Below are 18,990 nucleotides of genomic sequence, written 5' to 3'. Positions count from 1 at the left end.
TTTTTTTGTTTGTTATTTTGCGTCTTTATTGGTTATTTTGCGTCTTTTTGGGCTATTTTGCATCTTTTTTGTTGTTTTGGGGGTTTTTTGGTCATTGTGCGTCTTTTTTTAGTCAAAGGGTTCACTTCAGAACATGAAATATTGTAACAGTTTATGTGGTATTAGGTTAATCACGTTGTGTTTGTCTATAATCAGGACTTAGATGAAGATCAGATCACGTTTTAGGACAAATTAATTCATAAACCAGGTCATTTCAAAGGGTCCAATGGTTGACAGATTAAATCTGATAATCAATAACCTGCAGTAACTGTCTCTGCTGTCTGTCCTCAGCCATCAACCCGTGTCTCCAGCAGGTGTGTCATGTCCAGGCGTCCTGCGTCCACACCGGGCCCAACCAGCACCTGTGTGCCTGTCACCAAGGTTACATCGGGGACGGACGGGTCTGCGTGGCGGTGGACCCGTGTCAGACGAGACAGGGAGGCTGTCCCCCCGAGTCCTCACGGTGCATCTACGACCAGCCGGGGAAGGTACGCCTGTCTGTCTGCCTGCCTGTCTGTCTGTCTGTCTGCCTGACTGTCTGTCTGCCTGTCTGTCTGTCTGTCTGCCTGTCTGTCTGTCCCTGACCTGTCTGTCTGTCTCTGACCTGTCTGTCTGTCTGTCTGTCTGTCTGTCTGTCTGTCTGTCTGCCTGTCTGTCTGTCCCTGACCTGTCTGTCTGTCCCTGACCTGTCTGTCTGTCTGTCTGTCTGTCTGTCTGTCTGTCTGCCTGTCTGTCTGTCTGTCTGTCTGCCTGTCTGTCTGTCTGTCTGTCTGTCTGTCTGTCTGTCTGTCTGCCTGTCTGTCTGTCTGTGACCTGTCTGTCTCTGACCTGTCTGTCTCTGACCTGTCTGTCCTCCAGTCTCACTGTGAGTGTCTTCCTGGTTTTGAGCGTCTGCCGTCCGGCGGCTGCAGCATGAAGGACGTCTGCAGGACGGACTCCTGCCACCAGAACGCCAACTGCAGCACGGTGTCCCCGGGACGAGTCCAGTCAGTGTCCTCACCTGTCTGTCTGTCTGTCTGTCTGTCTGTCTGTCTGTCCTCTGGGTGCTGAGTCTCTAGCGTGTCCTCCTGTCCCAGGTGTACGTGTCTCCAGGGCTTCGTGGGTAATGGTCTGGTGTGTTACGGGGACATCATGGAGCGTCTCAACGTCCTGAACGAGCCAGGAGGGACGTGGAGCGGACAGCTGAGCAGCGCCATCACCCTGCTGGGTACGAGACCTCTAGTCCGTCCCCGAGTCGGTACGAGATCTCTAGTCCGTCCCCGAGTCGGTACCGAGACCTCTAGTCCGTCCCCCGAGTCGGTACCGAGACCTCTAATCTGTCCCCGAGTCGGTACCGAGACCTCTAGTCCGTCCCCGAGTCGGTACCGAGACCCCTAGTCCGTCCCCGAGTCGGTACCGAGACATCTAGTCCGTCCCCGAGTCGGTACCGAGACCTCTAGTCCGTCCCCGAGTCGGTACCGACACCTCTAGTCCGTCCCCCGAGTCGGTACCGAGACCTCTAGTCCGTCCCCGAGTCGGTACCGACACCTCTAGTCCGTCCCCCGAGTCGGTACCGAGACCTCTAGTCCGTCCCCCGAGTCGGTACCGAGACCTCTAGTCCGTCCCCCGAGTCGGTACCGAGACCTCTAGTCCGTCCCCGAGTCGGTACCGACACCTCTAGTCCGTCCCCCGAGTCGGTACCGAGACCTCTAGTCCGTCCCCCGAGTCAGACCTCCCCTCAGACCTCCCCCCCAGACCTCCCCCCCAGACCTCCCCCCCAGACCTCCCCCCCAGACCTCCCCTCAGACCTCCCCCCCAGACCTCCCCCCCAGACCTCCCCTCAGACCTCCCCCTCAGACCTCCCCCCCAGACCTCCCCCTCAGACCTCCCCCCCAGACCTCCCCTCAGACCTACCCTCAGACCTCCCCTCAGACCTCCCCCTCAGACCTCCCCCCCAGACCTCCCCTCAGACCTCCCCCCCAGACCTCCCCTCAGACCTCCCCCTCAGACCTCCCCCCCAGACCTCCCCCCCAGACCTCCCCTCAGACCTCCCCCCCAGACCTCCCCTCAGACCTCCCCCTCAGACCTCCCCCCCAGACCTCCCCTCAGACCTCCTCCTCAGACCCCCTCCCCCTCAGACCTCCTCCTCAGACCCCCTCCCCCTCAGACCTCCCCTCAGACCTCCCCTCAGACCTCCTCCTCAGACCTCCCCTCAGACCTCCTCCTCAGACCCCCTCCCCCTCAGACCTCCTCCTCAGACCCCCTCCCCCTCAGACCTCCCCCTCAGACCTCCCCTCAGACCTCCTCCTCAGACCCCCTCCCCCTCAGACCTCCCCTCAGACCTCCTCCTCAGACCCCCTCCCCCTCAGACCTCCTCCTCAGACCCCCTCCCCCTCAGACCTCCCCTCAGACCTCCCCCCCAGACCTCCCCTCAGACCTCCCCCTCAGACCTCCCCCCCAGACCTCCCCTCAGACCTACCCTCAGACCTCCCCCTCAGACCTCCCCCCCAGACCTCCCCTCAGACCTCCCCTCAGACCTCCCCCTCAGACCTCCCCTAAGACGTCCCCTCAGACCTCCCCTCAGACCTCTCCCCTCAGACCTCCCCTCAGACCTCCCCCTCAGACCTCCCCCCAGACCTCCCCTCAGACCTCCCCTCAGACCTCCCCCTCAGACCTCCCCTCAGACCTCCCCCTCAGACCTCCCCTAAGACCTCCCCTCAGACCTCTCCCCTCAGACCTCCCCTCAGACCTCCCCTCAGACCTCCTCCTCAGACCCCTCCCCCTCAGACCTCCCCTAAGACGTCCCCTCAGACCTCCCCTCAGACCTCCCCTCAGACCTACCCCCCAGACCTCCCCTCAGACCTACCCTCAGACCTCCCCCTCAGACCTCCCCCTCAGACCTCCCCCCAGACCTCCCCTCAGACCTCCCCCTCAGACCTCCCCTCAGACCTCCTCCTCAGACCCCCTCCCCCTCAGACCTCCCCTAAGACGTCCCCTCAGACCTCCCCTCAGACCTCCCCCTCAGACCTCCCCCCAGACCTCCCCTAGACCTCCCCTCAGACCTCCCCCTCAGACCTCCCCTCAGACCTCCCCCTCAGACCTCCCCCTCAGACCTCCCCTCAGACCTCCCCCTCAGACCTCCCCTCAGACCTCCCCCTCAGACCTCCCCCTCAGACCTCCCCTCAGACCTCCCCTCAGACCTCCCCCTCAGACCTCCCCTCAGACCTCCCCCTCAGACCTCCCCTCAGACCTCCCCCTCAGACCTCCCCTCAGACCTCCCCCTCAGACCTCCCCCTCAGACCTCCCCCTCAGACCTCCCCCTCAGACCTCCCCCCAGACCTCCCCTCAGACCTCCCCTCAGACCTCCCCCTCAGACCTCCCCTCAGACCTCCCCCTCAGACCTCCCCTAAGACCTCCCCTCAGACCTCTCCCCTCAGACCTCCCCTCAGACCTCCCCTCAGACCTCCTCCTCAGACCCCTCCCCCTCAGACCTCCCTAAGACGTCCCCTCAGACCTCCCCTCAGACCTCCCCTCAGACCTACCCCCCAGACCTCCCTCAGACCTACCCTCAGACCTCCCCCTCAGACCTCCCCCTCAGACCTCCCCCCAGACCTCCCCTCAGACCTCCCCCTCAGACCTCCCCTCAGACCTCCTCCTCAGACCCCCTCCCCCTCAGACCTCCCCTAAGACGTCCCCTCAGACCTCCCCTCAGACCTCCCCCTCAGACCTCCCCCCAGACCTCCCCTCAGACCTCCCCTCAGACCTCCCCCTCAGACCTCCCCTCAGACCTCCCCCTCAGACCTCCCCCTCAGACCTCCCCTCAGACCTCCCCTCAGACCTCCCCCTCAGACCTCCCCTCAGACCTCCCCCTCAGACCTCCCCTCAGACCTCCCCCTCAGACCTCCCCCTCAGACCTCCCCCTCAGACCTCCCCTCAGACCTCCCCTCAGACCTCCCCCTCAGACCTCCCCTCAGACCTCCCCTCAGACCTCCCCCTCAGACCTCCCCCTCAGACCTCCCCTCAGACCTCCCCTCAGACCTCCCCCTCAGACCTCCCCCTCAGACCTCCCCTCAGACCTCCCCTCAGACCTCCCCCTCAGACCTCCCCTCAGACCTCCCCTCAGACCTCCCCTCAGACCTCCCCCTCAGACCTCCCCCTCAGACCTCCCCCTAAGACCTCCCCTAAGACGTCCCTGGGGTTCAGGTTTCAGGGACACTGAGTGTGCTTGTGTGTTTCAGGTTCTGTCTCGTGGTCTCTGAAGAACCTTGGTCCCTTCACTCTGTTCGTCCCCACCAATAAAGGCTTCAGAGGGACTTCAGTAAGGAACCTCATCTCACTCTTATTTTGAAACTTGTCCTTATTCTTCCTGTTGGCTGGGACAATATTTTACTGTCTGTCTGTCTGTCTGTCTGTCTGTCTGTCTGTCTGTCTGTCTGTCTGTCTGTCTGTCTGTCCCCCTGTCCCCCTGTCTGTCTCTCTGTCTGTCCCCTGTCTGTCTCTCTGTCTGTCCCCCTGTCTGTCTCTCTGTCTCTCTGTCTGTCTCTCTGTCTCCCTGTCTGTCTCTCTGTCCCCCTGTCTGTCTCTGTCTGTCTGTCTGTCCCCCTGTCTGTCTCTCTGTCCCCCTGTCTGTCCCCTGTCTGTCTCTCTGTCTGTCTCTCTGTCCCCCTCTCTGTCCCTCTGTCTGTCCCCCTGTCTGTCTCTCTGTCCCCTGTCTGTCCCCCTGTCTGTCTCTCTGTCCCCCTATCTGTCTCTCTCTCTGTCTCTCTGTCCCCCTGTCTGTCTCTCTGTCCCCCTCTCTGTCCCTCTGTCTGTCCCCCTGTCTGTCCCCTGTCTGTCTCTCTCTCTGTCTCTCTGTCTCCCTGTCTGTCTCTCTGTCCCCCTCTCTGTCCCTCTGTCTGTCCCCCTGTCTGTCTCTCTGTCCCCTGTCTGTCCCCCTGTCTGTCTCTCTGTCCCCCTGTCTGTCTGTCCCCCTGTCTGTCTGTCCAGGTGAGGACCCTGACGGCGGACGCGTCCAAAGCGAGGTACCTGTGTAAACTCCACCTGGTTGCAGGTGTGATGCCGTTTGCCACTCTGAAGAAGACGGACGTCTTCTACACGCTGACTGGGAAGTCTGCAGAGACGGACACGTCAGAAGGGGTGAGAGGGACACGTTCACGTCTTCTTCTTCATGACGTCCACGTGTCCAAACATTAAGACGTCTTCCAACCGTCCTCCAGGACTCGCAGACCAAGATCCGTATCCACGGCAGCAGGAAGCGCGGCGCGGTGGTGCAGGCGGACGTGGTGGCGTCCAACGGGATGATCCACATCATCAACAAGCTGATGGACAGCGTGTCCCCCACCGTGGAGGGAGACCCCCAGGTGAGACGTCCTCCCAAAGACAGCATGTCTCTGTGAGGACTCGTCCATTAACCTTTGTGTGTTCCTCAGGAGAACCTGATGAAGATCGTCTCCGACTACGGGAAGTTTGACAAGTTCCGCTCTTTATTAGAGGTTCGTACGGTTTCACCTTTTAAACCTCCAGGTGATCCTAAGACCACCTCATCTCACTCTTATTGTGAAACTTTTCCTTATTCTTCCTGTTGGCTGGGACAATAATTTATCGTCCCTTTGTCTGTCTCTGTCTCTGGTCCTTGTCCTGATGAACAGTTTGACTTATATACCATTTTCTCCTAGATTTGCCACTTTTTTCTCATAAATCTGCTATTTTTTTCTCATAAATCTGCTACTTTTTTCTCATAAATCTGCTACTTTTTTCTCATAAATCTGCTTTTTTCTCTCGTAGATTTGCCACTTTTTTCTCGTAAATCTGCTACTTTTTTGTCATAGATTTACGACTTTTTTCTCATAAATCTGCTACTTTTCTCATAGATTTGCCACTTATTTCTCGTAGATTTGTCACTTTTAATCTCATAAATCTGCTACTTTTCTTGTAGATTTGCTACTTTTTCCTCGTAGATTTGTCACCATGAGGTGATCAGATATAAACGGTATCTATAGATTCTTTAAAGTCTGATTGTCTGTGAGCAGAAGGCCGACCTGCTCTCCGTCCTGGACCTGCCCGGTCCCCTCACACTGTTCGCTCCCACAAGCTCCGCCTTCGACGCCATGAAGGAAGGTCACCTGCAGTACCTGAGCACAGCGCAGGTGAGGAACACAGACACACACACACACACACACACTCACACACACACAGACACACACACTCACACACACACACAGACAGACAGACAGACACACACACACACAGACACACACACACACACACACACAGACAGACAGACAGACAGACACACACACACACACACACACACAGACACACACACTCACACACACACACACACACACACACACACACAGACACACACACACACACACACAGACAGACAGACAGACAGACAGACAGACACACACACACACACACACACACACACACACACAATCGTCCTGCCGGGTTTTCTCTGGCCTCAGCTCTATCCTCGGTTAAACTGGAGAGTTTTTCTTTAGAAAGTGTTGATGGAGGTGAAGGGACTGATTGTCCCGCAGACACACACACACACACACACACACACACACACACACACACACACACACACACTCACACACACACTCACACACACACACTCTCACTCTCTTCTCTCTCTGACCTTCAGGGTCGGGTGAAGCTGGTGGAGCTGCTCAGGAACCATGTGGTCCGATCCACCGCGGTGAGTCCTCAACAGGTTTTATATGATCACATCTGTTCCTGGTCCTGATCCTGATTCTGAATCTTGTCCTGATCCTGATCCTTGTCCTGATCCTGTTTCTGCTCATGCTCCTGGTTCTGATCATGTTCCTGACACTCATCCTGATCATGTCTCTGATCCTGGTCCTGGTCCTGATTCTGAACCTGATCCTGGTCCTGATTCTGATCCTGATCCTGGTCCTGGTCCTGGTCCTGATCCTGATCCTGGTCCTGGTCCTGGTCCTGATTCTGATCCTGATCCTGGTCCTGGTCCTGGTCCTGATTCTGAACCTGATCCTGGTCCTGGTCCTGGTCCTGGTCCTGATTCTGATCCTGATCCTGATCCTGGTCCTGGTCCTGGTCCTGGTCATGTTTGCAGCTGGAGGTCTTTAACGCCGTCTCCAGTCCCAGAATCGTGACGATGGCTAATCAGGTTCTGAGCATCAACGTGACGGAGAATGTGAGTTTGGATCTCTTCAGACTTTCAGTTTCTAATCCCAAAACTCTAAACGAGATCTAAGCTGCTCTAAGATGCTTCTCTTCTGAAGCTCCAGATTTCATTTTACAGATTAAAGTCTGAAAGATTTCCTTTGTGAACAGATTGTTGAATTTATAATATCTGGATAAATTCATATTAAAACCACTTTTTTCTCATAGATTTGCCACTTTTAAACCCATGAATCTGCTTTTTTTCTTGTAGATTTGCCACTTTTTTTCGTAAATCTGCCACTTTGTCTCATATATTTGCCACTTTTTCTCATAAATCAGCTTTTTTTCCTTCTATATTTGTCACTTTTAATCTCATGATTCTGCGTCTTTTTCTTGTAGATTTGCCACTTTTATCTCATAAATCTACTTTTGTCTTATAGATTTCCCACTTTTTCTGTCTTCGTGCTTCATATTTATAACGTGTGTTTTGTGGATCAGGGGCAGATCTTCGTGGACGGCGCGGCGGTGTTGGAGGCGGCCGTGGAAGCTAAAAACGGTCGCCTGTACGTGTTGGACGGCGTCCTGACTCCGCCCACCATCCAACCCGTGCTGCCCAGCAGGTGTGACATCACGGAGAACAAGATCGTCAAGGTGAGCGTCTCTCCGACTCGCTCGGTCCTGAAACACAAAAACAGGTTTAGTCTCAAAAACTAGAAAAACATTTCAGTTGGATTTATGTTTGACAACAAGCAGGTCGGAAACTTCACTGCAGAAAGAATAACAATTAAACCCCAGTTGGTTCTGGTCCGGATCCCGTCCAGATCCCGTCCCTGATCAGGGACGGAACCAGGACTTGTTCCATCCCTGATCCTGGGTCCCGTCCCTGATCAGGTCCTGGTCCCGTCCTGGTCCCGTCCTTGATCAGGTCCTGGGAGTTCAGATTTTATTCACAGAAAAGATCGAAGAAAAATTTACAACAAACTCAACAAGACCAACTGAAAACTATTTTTTATAGAAAACAGAAGAAAGTTACGAGCTAAAACAATTTAATTAAACAGATCAAACAAGAAGATTAATAGAAAAACAAAAATACCACAAATAAACAAATAAACACCAGAACCTCGGTACCAATATTAATATTATAAAGAAATGTCATATTTTAGTCTTAATTTCATTTTATCTCACTTTTTTTTTAAAGTTATCACTATCTAGATAATAATGTCTTTATCAAATAAACTTATAATTTTTATGTTTAAGTGAGTATATATATAATATATTAGTATATTTATTTGATGGATCTGTGTTTTGTTGTTGCAGGGTAAATGTGACAGCTGCCCTCGGGTGACTAAGTGTCCGTCTGGAGTTTTCACGGTGAGACTTCACGTCCTCAGTCTGCTTTTATTCAGGATCTGAAACCTGACGCTCGTCTTTATGTCCATCAGGGCTCCGTGTCCTTCGGCTGTGTTTACACTCTGGCCATCGGCAAGTCGCTCCTGGCCATCCCGACCAAAGGCTGCTCGCCGCTCTGCAACACCACCGTCACGGTAAAACCCCTCGCCGTTATTATCAGACGTCAGCGGCGGCGTAGCAGGGCTGAGTAGGAAACAAAATATAGATGGACCTGGGGGAGGGGGGTCAAATTTCTGGAAAAAAATAGCAAATTTATGAGGAAAAAGTGGCAAATCTACAAGAAAAAGCTAACCTGATAAGTCTTTAGTGTTGTACTGCCGGCCCCTCATAAATTTGCCTTTTTTTTCTGGTAGATTTGCCACTTTTGTCTCATAGATTTACCACTTTTTTCTCATAGATTGGCCACTTTATCTCTTAAATCTGCTATTTTTTCTTGTAGATTTGCTACTTTTCTGTCATAAATTTGCTTTTTTTCTCATAGATTTTCCACTTTTTCCTCATAAATTTGCCACTTTTTTCTGGTAGATTTGCCACTTTTGTCTCATAGATTTACCACTTTTTTCTCATAGATCTGCCACTTTTTTCTCATAGATTGGCCACTTTTTTCTCATAGATTGGCCACTTTTTTCTCATAAATCTGCCACTTATTTCTCTTAGACTCTTAGACACTACTTCTTTCTCATGAATCTGCTACTTTTTTCTCCTATATTTGCCACTTTTACCTCATAAATCAGCTTTTTTTCATGTAGATTTGGCACATTTTTCTCATAATTTGCCAATTTTAATCTGCTACTTTTTTTCTCATAAATCTGCTTTCTTTCTCATAGATTTGCTAAATTTTTTCTCATAGATTTGCCACTTTATCTCTCAAATCTCCTATTTTTTTCTTGTAGATTTGCTACTTTTCTGTCATAAATTTGCTTTTTTTCTCATAGATTTTCCACTTTTTCCTCATAAATTTGCCACTTTTTTCTCCTATATTTGCCACTTTTAATCTCATAAATCTGCTACTTTTTTCTCTAAATCCCCACCTCCTCTTGGTCCATATATTTATTATTTTTAATACTCGACCCTTATTCTCCGTCGTCTGAGAGTCTGAAAGAGGCAGAAAGAATGAAATGTTTGTTTGTGTTTCAGACTCCGGCCTGCTGTAAAGGGTTCTACGGTCCGGACTGCAGTCCCTGTCCCGGAGATTTCGAGACCCCCTGCTCCGGACACGGCCAGGTGAGACCGCCGCCAGGTAGTCAGGGCGTGGGTGGGGGCGGGGTCAGGGGCGGGCTAGGGGTGGGGTCAGACGGAGAGTTCCTCTGGAGGATTTTAGTTTTGTGTTTGTGTTTCAGTGTTCGGAGGGAATCTCAGGAAACGGATCATGTGTCTGCGACTCGAACTTCAGCGGAGCTCGCTGTCAGTATTGCTCCTCCCCCAACCGGCACGGGCCCAGCTGTGACACAGGTGAGTCTGTGACATCACACTGGGTCTGATGATGTCACCTGACCTCACCTGTCTATCCTCACCTGTCCGTCCTCACCTGTTCCTCTCTGTCCTCACCTGTTCCTGTCTGTCCTCACCTGTTCCTGTCTGTCCTCACCTGTCTGTCCTCACCTGTTCCTGTCTGTCCTCACCTGTTCCTGTCTGTCCTCACCTGTCTGTCCGTCCTCACCTGTTCCTGTCTGTCCTCACCTGTTCCTGTCTGTCCTCACCTGTTCCTGTCTGTCCTCACCTGTCTGTCGTCACCTGTTCCTGTCCGTCCTCACCTGTTCCTGTCTGTCCTCACCTGTCTGTCCTCACCTGTTCCTCTCCGTCCTCACCTGTTCCTGTCTGTCCTCACCTGTTCCTGTCTGTCCTCACCTGTTCCTGTCCGTCCTCACCTGTTCCTGTCTGTCCTCACCTGTCTGTCCTCACCTGTTCCTGTCTGTCCTCACCTGTTCCTGTCCGTCCTCACCTGTTCCTGTCTGTCCTCACCTGTTCCTGTCTGTCCTCACCTGTTCCTGTCTGTCCTCAACTGTTCCTGTCCGTCCTCACCTGTTCCTGTCCGTCCTCACCTGTTCCTGTCTGTCCTCACCTGTTCCTGTCTGTCCTCACCTGTTCCTGTCTGTCCTCACCTGTTCCTGTCCGTCCTCACCTGTTCCTGTCTGTCCTCACCTGTCTGTCCTCACCTGTTCCTGTCTGTCCTCACCTGTTCCTGTCCGTCCTCACCTGTTCCTGTCTGTCCTCACCTGTTCCTGTCTGTCCTCACCTGTTCCTGTCCGTCCTCACCTGTTCCTGTCTGTCCTCACCTGTTCCTGTCTGTCCTCACCTGTTCCTGTCCGTCCTCACCTGTTCCTGTCTGTCCTCACCTGTTCCTGTCCGTCCTCACCTGTTCCTGTCTGTCCTCACCTGTTCCTGTCTGTCCTCACCTGTTCCTGTCCGTCCTCACCTGTTCCTGTCTGTCCTCACCTGTTCCTGTCTGTCCTCACCTGTCTGTCCCCAGCGTGTCCCTGTGTCCATGGCCAGTGTGATAACCGTCCGGACTCAGACGGTCGCTGTAAGGTGGACTCGTGTCTCCCGGGGTTCACCGGTCGGTTCTGCGAGCGGCGGACGGCGCCGTGCGGCGTCAACGTCCAGTTCTGTCACGCACACGCAGACTGTGACTTCAGCCCCGGCGCCGCCAGGTGAGCCCGCCTGTCCTCGTCTGTCTTCACCTGTTCTTGTCTGTTCTCACCTAAACGCTGCTCAGTTCAATGTCCTCACGGATGTCCAGGTTAAAACCATTCAGTGGGTGTGTGTGTGCAGATGTGTGTGTAAACCTGGTTACCGAGGCGACGGGATCACCTGTGTGGAGACCGACCCGTGTGCTCCGCCCCTCCGTGGCGGCTGCAGCCTGAACGTGAGTCAGTTCAACATTATTATTATTATTATTATTATTAGGGCCACGGGGCACCGAGCACTGGTCCCATCCAGCAATATCTGTAGGGACCAGTGCTGCACTACTGTTATACTGTGGATTTCTTCTTCTTCCTCTTCCGGATGCAATTTCGTCCCGCTACTAGTCCTACAACTTGAAGAGTTGCAGGACAAATTATATATCAAAACGTGCGGTTTGATCGGGATCGGTGTGCCATTACTTTTCTCTACAGAATACGAATTTTTCGCGACAAAATTTTGCATTGAAATTAATGGGACGGCCGAAAAAAAATGAGCGAAAAAAGAACAATAATTGTAGATTTTTAAACGTCTACTTCTCCGGCATAATTTCACCTAGAGACTCCATTTAAACTTTAAACAGTAGACACAAGTCTTGTGTATCGGTGTATTAATCCACGTTTCGATAGGTCATATAGTTTTTTATCAATCCCTGTTCAATGACCATGATCATTTTTGGAGAAATTCTGAGATTATAATGGGTGTGTATTGCACGGAATGTTCGTGTCACAGTGTGTGATGTCATCGCCAGAGTGTAGAGGGAGAGAAAAAACTGTCAAAAAATAAATTTGAAAACTGCGCTCCCGGCCGCAAATTCCACTCTACAGAAATAATTTATACATAGAAACGTAGGAAAATTAGTCTTCTCCCTCACAATACTCTGGTAAAGCTGTCAGAGTTATAGTTTGGGCGTAGGACGCACAGATGATCCACCAACACCACCAACAGCCTCATTGGCTCCCATATTAAAAACGCAGGAAGATTTCTGAAAAAGGGAGATGGAACAGTTTTTTTAGATCGCTCTAACAAAGCTATTTTTCATTTTTCTGAAAAAAAAAACATATGTAGACGTTCAGGAAGAACTCAGGACGCTCAAAGTGAAATCGGATCAATGATAGGTATTATGGTTTTGCCAAAAATGCTTTCTGTTCGAGGCCAGAAATTCCAGTCTGTCCACCTCTGCTTTCACTCTTTCATTAACAGGTGGCAGTTAATTCAGTTGATTGCTTTGATCTTTGATGTGATTACAGTTACAGATACACACACATACACATGCGCGTAAGCACGCACACACACACAGGTAACTTTATGCGACTTTTGCTACACACACACTCCTCCAGATACACGTTTCACACACTCACACACACACACACACACACACACACACACACACATTTTGAGGTTAAAGGGCATAGTTTGAAATCTCTGAAGAATCTCATCATAGTGTACACACACCGGCAGTAGCCCCCGTGGCCCTTTCAGAATTTCCCCAGAGGAAATTTTCTAGTTATTATATACCATTCATCCATTTCCACCCAGAGGGGGCAGTACCTCTCTCCACCCAGAGGGGGCAGCACCTCTCTCCACCCAGAGGGGGCAGTCCACCGTTTTCACCCAGAGAACCATGGCCTCAGACTTGGAGGTGCTGACTCTCATCCCAACCGATTCGCACTCGGCTGCAAACCGCCCCAGTGAGTGCTGGAGGTCCCGGCTTGATGAAGCCAAATTAAAAAGAACCACATCATCTGCAAAAAGCAGAGATGTAATTCTAAGGTCACTAAACCGGATCCCTTCCTCCCCCGGCTGAGCCTTGAGATCCATGAAGACCAGGAACAGAATCGGAGACAAGGGGCAACCCTGGCGGGTTTGACGTTGTGCCGAGTATGCGGACAGTGTCCAGAGCCTTCAGCATCTCAGGGAGAATCTCATCCAACCCTGGCGTCTTGTTGCCGGGCGGCTTTTTAACGACCTTGGCGACTTCTGGGGCTTGTCAGTAACAAGCTCGGGCTTGATATATATTATATATCAGGAGAAGGGAAATGATTTAAAGGGTTAAAATCACACCGTGTGTGTATGTTTGTGTGTGTGTGTGTGTGTGTGTGTGTGTGTGTGTGTGTGTGTGCAGGCTAAGTGTGTGAAGAGGGGTCCGGGCTCTCACAGCTGTGAGTGTCTGAGCGGCTGGACTCAGGACGGAGACGAGTGTCGGCCAATCAACGCCTGTGCCGGGCCAGACAGAGGCGGTTGCCATGACAACGCCACCTGCATCTACGTGGGACCTGGACAGGTGACATCATCAGTGACATCATCACATAGATTTATTCATTTTCACTGTTTCATATTTTACATCTTTTTATTTCTATTTATATGTATATATATATATATATATATATATATATATATATATATACATATAAACCTGTGGTCTATAAACTCTATCCTGGTCTTCGTCCTGGTGTCTCTCAGAGCGACTGCTCCTGTAAACCAGGGTACAAAGGGAACGGCCAGGACTGTGAGGCCCTGAACCAGTGTGTGACCCAGACCGGAGGCTGCCACTACCTGGTGAGTGTACCAGTCCCCCGAGTTTCACGAGTCTTAAGGGTTCCACGAGTCCCAGAGTCTCAAAAGTCTCACAAGTTTCTTAAATCTCATGACACTTATGAGTCTCTTGAGTGTCTCAACTCCCATAAGTACCTCTCACGAGTCTCTTGAGTCTCACGAGTCTCTTGAGTCTCTTGAGTCTCACGAGTCTCTTGAGTCTCATGAGTCTCATGAGTCTCACAAGTTTCTTAAATCTCATGACTCTTATGAGTCTCTTGAGTGTCTCAACTCCCATAAGTACCTCTCACGAGTCTCTTGAGTCTCACAAGTTTCTTGAGTCTCACAAGTTTCTTAAATCTTACGAGTCTCTGGAGTCCTGTGTGGACAGAATAAGCGTTGTGTGTCTCCAGGCCAGCTGCCGCCTGCTGTCCTCTGGGTGGACGTGTGTCTGTGACGACGGGTACGCCGGAGACGGACAGACGTGTTACGGATCCGTCCAACAGGTGAGAGTCCAGAACGAGTCGTTCAAATGTCCCACTGTGTCTCAATGTGTCTCAACGTGTCCTCCTGATGTGTTCAGGTGCTGATGGCTCTGACGGATGCCTCGGACTTCTTCACCTGGATCACCGTGAGTGTCCTCCATCCTGTCCTCATACCTGTCTGTCCTTGTGTCTCAGAGACGATATGTGTCTGTCCTCGTGTCTCAGAGACGATATGTGTCTGTCCCTGTGTCCCAGGACTCGGGTCTGTCCTGGTCTCTGTCGGACCAGAATGTCACCCTGCTGGTTCCGTCTACAGCTGCTGTCTCCAAAATGTCTTCAGAGGACAAAAACTTCTGGACAAAGACGGGAAATCTGCCAAGTCTCATCAGGTTTCAGCTTCAAACTTCAGTTTATTATTGATTATATTTGATGTTTTAGGACGGTGAAGGTCTAAACCGTCCATCCCGCGTCACAGGAACCACCTGATCCCAGGACTCGTCCCGCTGTCCAGCCTGAGCGCCGCGTCCTCTCTGACGTCCCTCCTCAAGACCACACTTCCTGTCTCGACGGTGGGCGAGGTGAGTCCACAGAGGGACAGAAAAGTTTGATTTCCATGAGAAAGTTTCTGTGTGTGACGATGATTTGACTCTCAGCTCACAGCCGTCGGCGGAGCGACTGTCACCGCCGCCAACATCGCCGCGACCGACGGGCTGATCCACGTCATCGACAAGGTGCGAAGTCAACAATAATCAAGAAACGTTAAAGAATGGAATAACTTATGGATTTAGAGTTTAGTCAAAATAATAAGTGGATTAATCAAACAGTGATATGAAGATGAGGGTCGATATGATCCAGACAATTCACATTTCCAAATAAAAGCACTACATCGACGTCCTCAGTAAGTCAGATAAAACCTGTATAAAACAAGATAAATGTTCTAACACTTCTAAATCTAAAGTTTTTTTTTATCTTGGTAAGAACCAAATAATTGTCAGGTCACTCTGCTCGGGCCAGTTAATCGCTGTTTGCAGCTTTAATTGATCTTGTTAATTTCTTGAAATGACACCAACATGTCATACTGACATGCTGGGGTCGGTGCTCCTCCTCTTCCTGTCTGCAGGTTCTGGTTCCCGACAGGAAGCTGAGTGACGGCCTGCTGGCGGCTCTGGCTCTGAGACCCGAGTTCTCTCTGTTCAGATCCTATCTCATCGTAAGAAACCAACACGTTCTGAGTTTTAACCCCATCTGGAACGTTCGTTTACAGTCTCTGTTGTCGTGTTCAGGACTATAACCTGACGGAGGAGATCGAACAGGCGGATGGGTTCACCATCTTTGCTCCGACAGACGGCGCCATCAACGAGTACCTCAGCAGGACGTCTGCCAGCGCCCTGGTACGAGTCCTCCTCTTATTTATTATTATATTTATTAAACTTATATTAGTCACTCATATAATTTACAGTTCAGCTGAAGGTTTAATCCAGAAATGTCTCGTATTTTATTGCATATATTAACAATAAAATAGAAATCTTTAAATTAATATAATGGGACATTATAGATTGTTTACAGTATTATTTAATTGCTTAATGTTTAATCATGTTGCTGAATGGAAAATTTAGGAAACTTCAAATTTAATATAATTTGAAGGAATGGTAAAAAAAAAAAAACAGTAAAGAGTCAGGCAGAAAAAGTCATACTGTCAAATTACTGTAATAAACTTTAGTAATTCTACAGACATTTATTGTATATTATCTGTATAAATAAATTATCTGTAAAATAAGTTACTGTTCTTTACTGCCAGACTTTGTACCGTTTTTTTATGATTTTTTTTTTTTTTTACAGTGTACAGAAGAGCTTTAAGTTTCGAACGCAACTTTATGTAAAATATGAAAATGATAAACATCTGAAAATCCCTTTATTTCAATATGGACTTATAGACGAAGTGAGCGGCGAAGAAAAGACAAAAACCCGTTTTTGCAGATGATTTCACTTTATATTTAACATTTAGTTAAACATTTAAACATTTATTTTCTCTTTATCCACCATCACTGGAAAAACAAAGGTATTCCAAAGAAAACTGAAATAAAAGTTGAAAATCTTTCAGTGGAAAACATCTCTGTGCTTTTATTTTGTAACTGAACAGGATGTGAACACGACTCGTTACCACGTGGTGGCGTCGGAGCGCCTGCTGAAGACCGACCTGGCGCCCGGAGGATACCGCCAGACGCTGCTCGGCTTCTCCTTCCAGATCGGCATCTTCCCCCGGGACGGAAAGGTCGATCACAAGCATCCCAGAATCAGTGTGACAAAAAACACACACAAACAAAAACACAAAAAATGACAAAAAACACACATAAAAACACACAAAAAAACACATTAGAAAAACACACAAAAATATTTTTTTTAACAAAAAAGACGTGAAAACACACTGAAACAGACCGAAAACATAAACTTTTTTTTTTTTTACAAAAATCACAAAATAATTACAAAAAACACACACAAAAAGACAAAAAAACACATATAAAAAACACAAAAAACACACAAAAAACACATAAAACACATAAAAAACACAAAAAACACACAGAAAGACAAAAAACATTATTGACATGTTGTTGTGTCGATGTGTTGACGTGTTGACGTGTTGATGTGTTGACGTGTTGTTGTGTTGACGTGTTGACGTGTTGTTGTGTTGACGTGTTGTTGTGTTGACATGTTGACGTGTTGACATGTTGTTGTGTTGTGTTGACGTGTTGAGGTGTTGAGGTGTTGATGTGTTGACGTGTTGACGTGTTGTTGTGTTGACGTGTTGACGTGTTGTTGTGTTGACGTGTTGTTGTGTTGACATGTTGACGTGTTGACGTGTTGACGTGTTGTTGTGTTGACGTGTTGATGTGTTGACGTGTTGACGTGTTGACGTGTTGTTGTGTTGACGTGTTGTTGTGTTGACATGTTGACGTGTTGACGTGTTGACGTGTTGTTGTGTTGACGTGTTGATGTGTTGACGTGTTGACGTGTTGTTGTGTTGTTGTGTTGACGTGTTGACGTGTTGTTGTGTTGTTGTGTTGTTGTGTTGACGTGTTGACGTGTTGTTGTGTTGACATGTTGACGTGTTGATGTGTTGACGTGTTGACATGTTGACGTGTTGCTGTGTTGACGTGTTGTTGTGTTGACGTGTTGACGTGTTGTTGTGTTGTTGTGTTGTTGTGTTGACGTGTTGTTGTGTTGACGTGTTGACGTGTTGACGTGTTGTTGTGTTGACATGTTGACGTGTTGACGTGTTGTTGTGTTGACGTGTTGTTGTGTTGTTGTGTTGTTGTGTTGACGTGTTGTTGTGTTGACATGTTGACGTGTTGACGTGTTTGTTTCTCTGCAGCTGTTTGTGAACGACGCTCAGATCAACTCGTCCAACATGTTGAGCGGTAACGGAGTGATTCACGGGCTGTCGGCGGTTCTGACCATCAACAGGAACCGCTGCGACAACGTCACCTACAGCAGAGTCCCGGTACAGTTACTACCACTACCACAGTCCTAGTACTACTGGTACTCAATACTACTGCAGTATTAGTACATGAACAGAGCGGTAACGTGTCCTCTTGTCTCCAAAGGGATTCTGTGTGGACTGTTTGTTCCCTCGAAGCCGAGTCTGTCCCAACGACACCGTCCCCGACGTAAGACTGGCTTCATTTATTTTATTTATATTTTAAGTGTCCAAACCTTCATGATAGAAACAGATTATTTCACAGCGTAACGAGGCTTTAAAGCTTTCACATCATATGAAACCAGGAGACCTGATGACTCCAACATGTTGTGATATCTTGTCACCAAGTTAAATAACATTTGGTTGAATTCAGCCCTCTGACCTGTAGATATCTGAATCAGCTGGTTCCAGTTCTCAGAGTCGCGTCCGATGTCCAGATACTCGTCATTTTCTCTGCAGTAAACTGTGTTAAACTGTTCTCAGTGGAGGAATGTAACTAAGTACAATTATGAAGGACTTGTACTGTACTTCCAGTATTTCCATGTTTTTATGGAACTTTACACTTCTACTCCACTACATTTAGCTGACGGCTTTAGTTACTTTACAGGTCGAGATTTAACTTTTTTTTAGGTGATTGGACTAATTAATTAAACCTCATAACCACATATTAAGTAGTTAAAATGAGCCTTACTTTGAGAAAGTTAAAATGTGCTTACATAAATGCATCAATAAAAATAATAATAATGATCTAATAATATATTTGAAAGTACATTTTGATGCTGATCCTTGTGTACTTTTACTTCAGTAAGTTTTAAAAGCAGGACTTGCCAAAAGAGACACAAAATGACCAAAATGTAACATTAAATTTCCAAAAAAAGACACAAAAAGACCAACAAAAGACAATAAATTACCAAAAAAGACACAAAATGACCAAAAAAGACTAGCCTGGCTAACACCAGACCAAATCTCATTGGAGATTAGGTCTGGACACCTTCAATGGATTTCTCCGTAGAGGAGGTGTGGTTTACGATCCTCCGGAGCCGTTTATTGGACGCTTAGAATGTCTATCAAAGCGTCTGTAGGTAGCTCTTAGCCAATCAGATCAGTTATACCAGATGACGTAGTAGAGCAACAGAGATGGATGTTTGTTGTGTGTGTGTCTGTGAGAGAGTGTTGCTGCTGCTTTGCTTCTCCAGTTCTCGCTTTCTGCAAGATTATTTATTTTCACGCTTT

General features: G+C 49.1%; 1 protein-coding gene across 1 annotated transcript in view; it reads left to right on the top strand.

Moving 5' to 3' along the window:
* Nucleotides 1–18,990, top strand: part of stab2 (stabilin 2) — a 46,444-nt gene that overhangs the window by 6,735 nt on the left and 20,719 nt on the right. Inside the window, exons 8-36 of the mRNA XM_059325679.1 lie at nucleotides 331–527; nucleotides 898–1,025; nucleotides 1,116–1,246; nucleotides 4,257–4,336; nucleotides 5,005–5,154; nucleotides 5,235–5,378; nucleotides 5,448–5,510; nucleotides 6,048–6,164; nucleotides 6,671–6,724; nucleotides 7,121–7,201; nucleotides 7,669–7,821; nucleotides 8,488–8,541; nucleotides 8,613–8,714; nucleotides 9,718–9,804; nucleotides 9,921–10,032; nucleotides 11,051–11,231; nucleotides 11,353–11,446; nucleotides 13,388–13,546; nucleotides 13,726–13,821; nucleotides 14,211–14,303; nucleotides 14,381–14,428; nucleotides 14,538–14,671; nucleotides 14,758–14,860; nucleotides 14,936–15,013; nucleotides 15,403–15,492; nucleotides 15,566–15,673; nucleotides 16,423–16,554; nucleotides 17,653–17,781; nucleotides 17,885–17,947. Coding sequence (XP_059181662.1) covers nucleotides 331–527; nucleotides 898–1,025; nucleotides 1,116–1,246; nucleotides 4,257–4,336; nucleotides 5,005–5,154; nucleotides 5,235–5,378; nucleotides 5,448–5,510; nucleotides 6,048–6,164; nucleotides 6,671–6,724; nucleotides 7,121–7,201; nucleotides 7,669–7,821; nucleotides 8,488–8,541; nucleotides 8,613–8,714; nucleotides 9,718–9,804; nucleotides 9,921–10,032; nucleotides 11,051–11,231; nucleotides 11,353–11,446; nucleotides 13,388–13,546; nucleotides 13,726–13,821; nucleotides 14,211–14,303; nucleotides 14,381–14,428; nucleotides 14,538–14,671; nucleotides 14,758–14,860; nucleotides 14,936–15,013; nucleotides 15,403–15,492; nucleotides 15,566–15,673; nucleotides 16,423–16,554; nucleotides 17,653–17,781; nucleotides 17,885–17,947 — 3,161 coding nt within the window. The remainder of the gene's footprint in view (nucleotides 1–330; nucleotides 528–897; nucleotides 1,026–1,115; nucleotides 1,247–4,256; nucleotides 4,337–5,004; nucleotides 5,155–5,234; nucleotides 5,379–5,447; nucleotides 5,511–6,047; nucleotides 6,165–6,670; nucleotides 6,725–7,120; nucleotides 7,202–7,668; nucleotides 7,822–8,487; nucleotides 8,542–8,612; nucleotides 8,715–9,717; nucleotides 9,805–9,920; nucleotides 10,033–11,050; nucleotides 11,232–11,352; nucleotides 11,447–13,387; nucleotides 13,547–13,725; nucleotides 13,822–14,210; nucleotides 14,304–14,380; nucleotides 14,429–14,537; nucleotides 14,672–14,757; nucleotides 14,861–14,935; nucleotides 15,014–15,402; nucleotides 15,493–15,565; nucleotides 15,674–16,422; nucleotides 16,555–17,652; nucleotides 17,782–17,884; nucleotides 17,948–18,990) is intronic.

This window comes from Centropristis striata, chromosome 22 (genome assembly GCF_030273125.1).
Source record: "Centropristis striata isolate RG_2023a ecotype Rhode Island chromosome 22, C.striata_1.0, whole genome shotgun sequence".
Classification (NCBI taxonomy): Eukaryota; Metazoa; Chordata; class Actinopteri; order Perciformes; family Serranidae; genus Centropristis; species Centropristis striata.
Note: the sequence above shows the minus strand (reverse complement) of the source record. Positions and strands in the feature narration are given on the sequence as shown.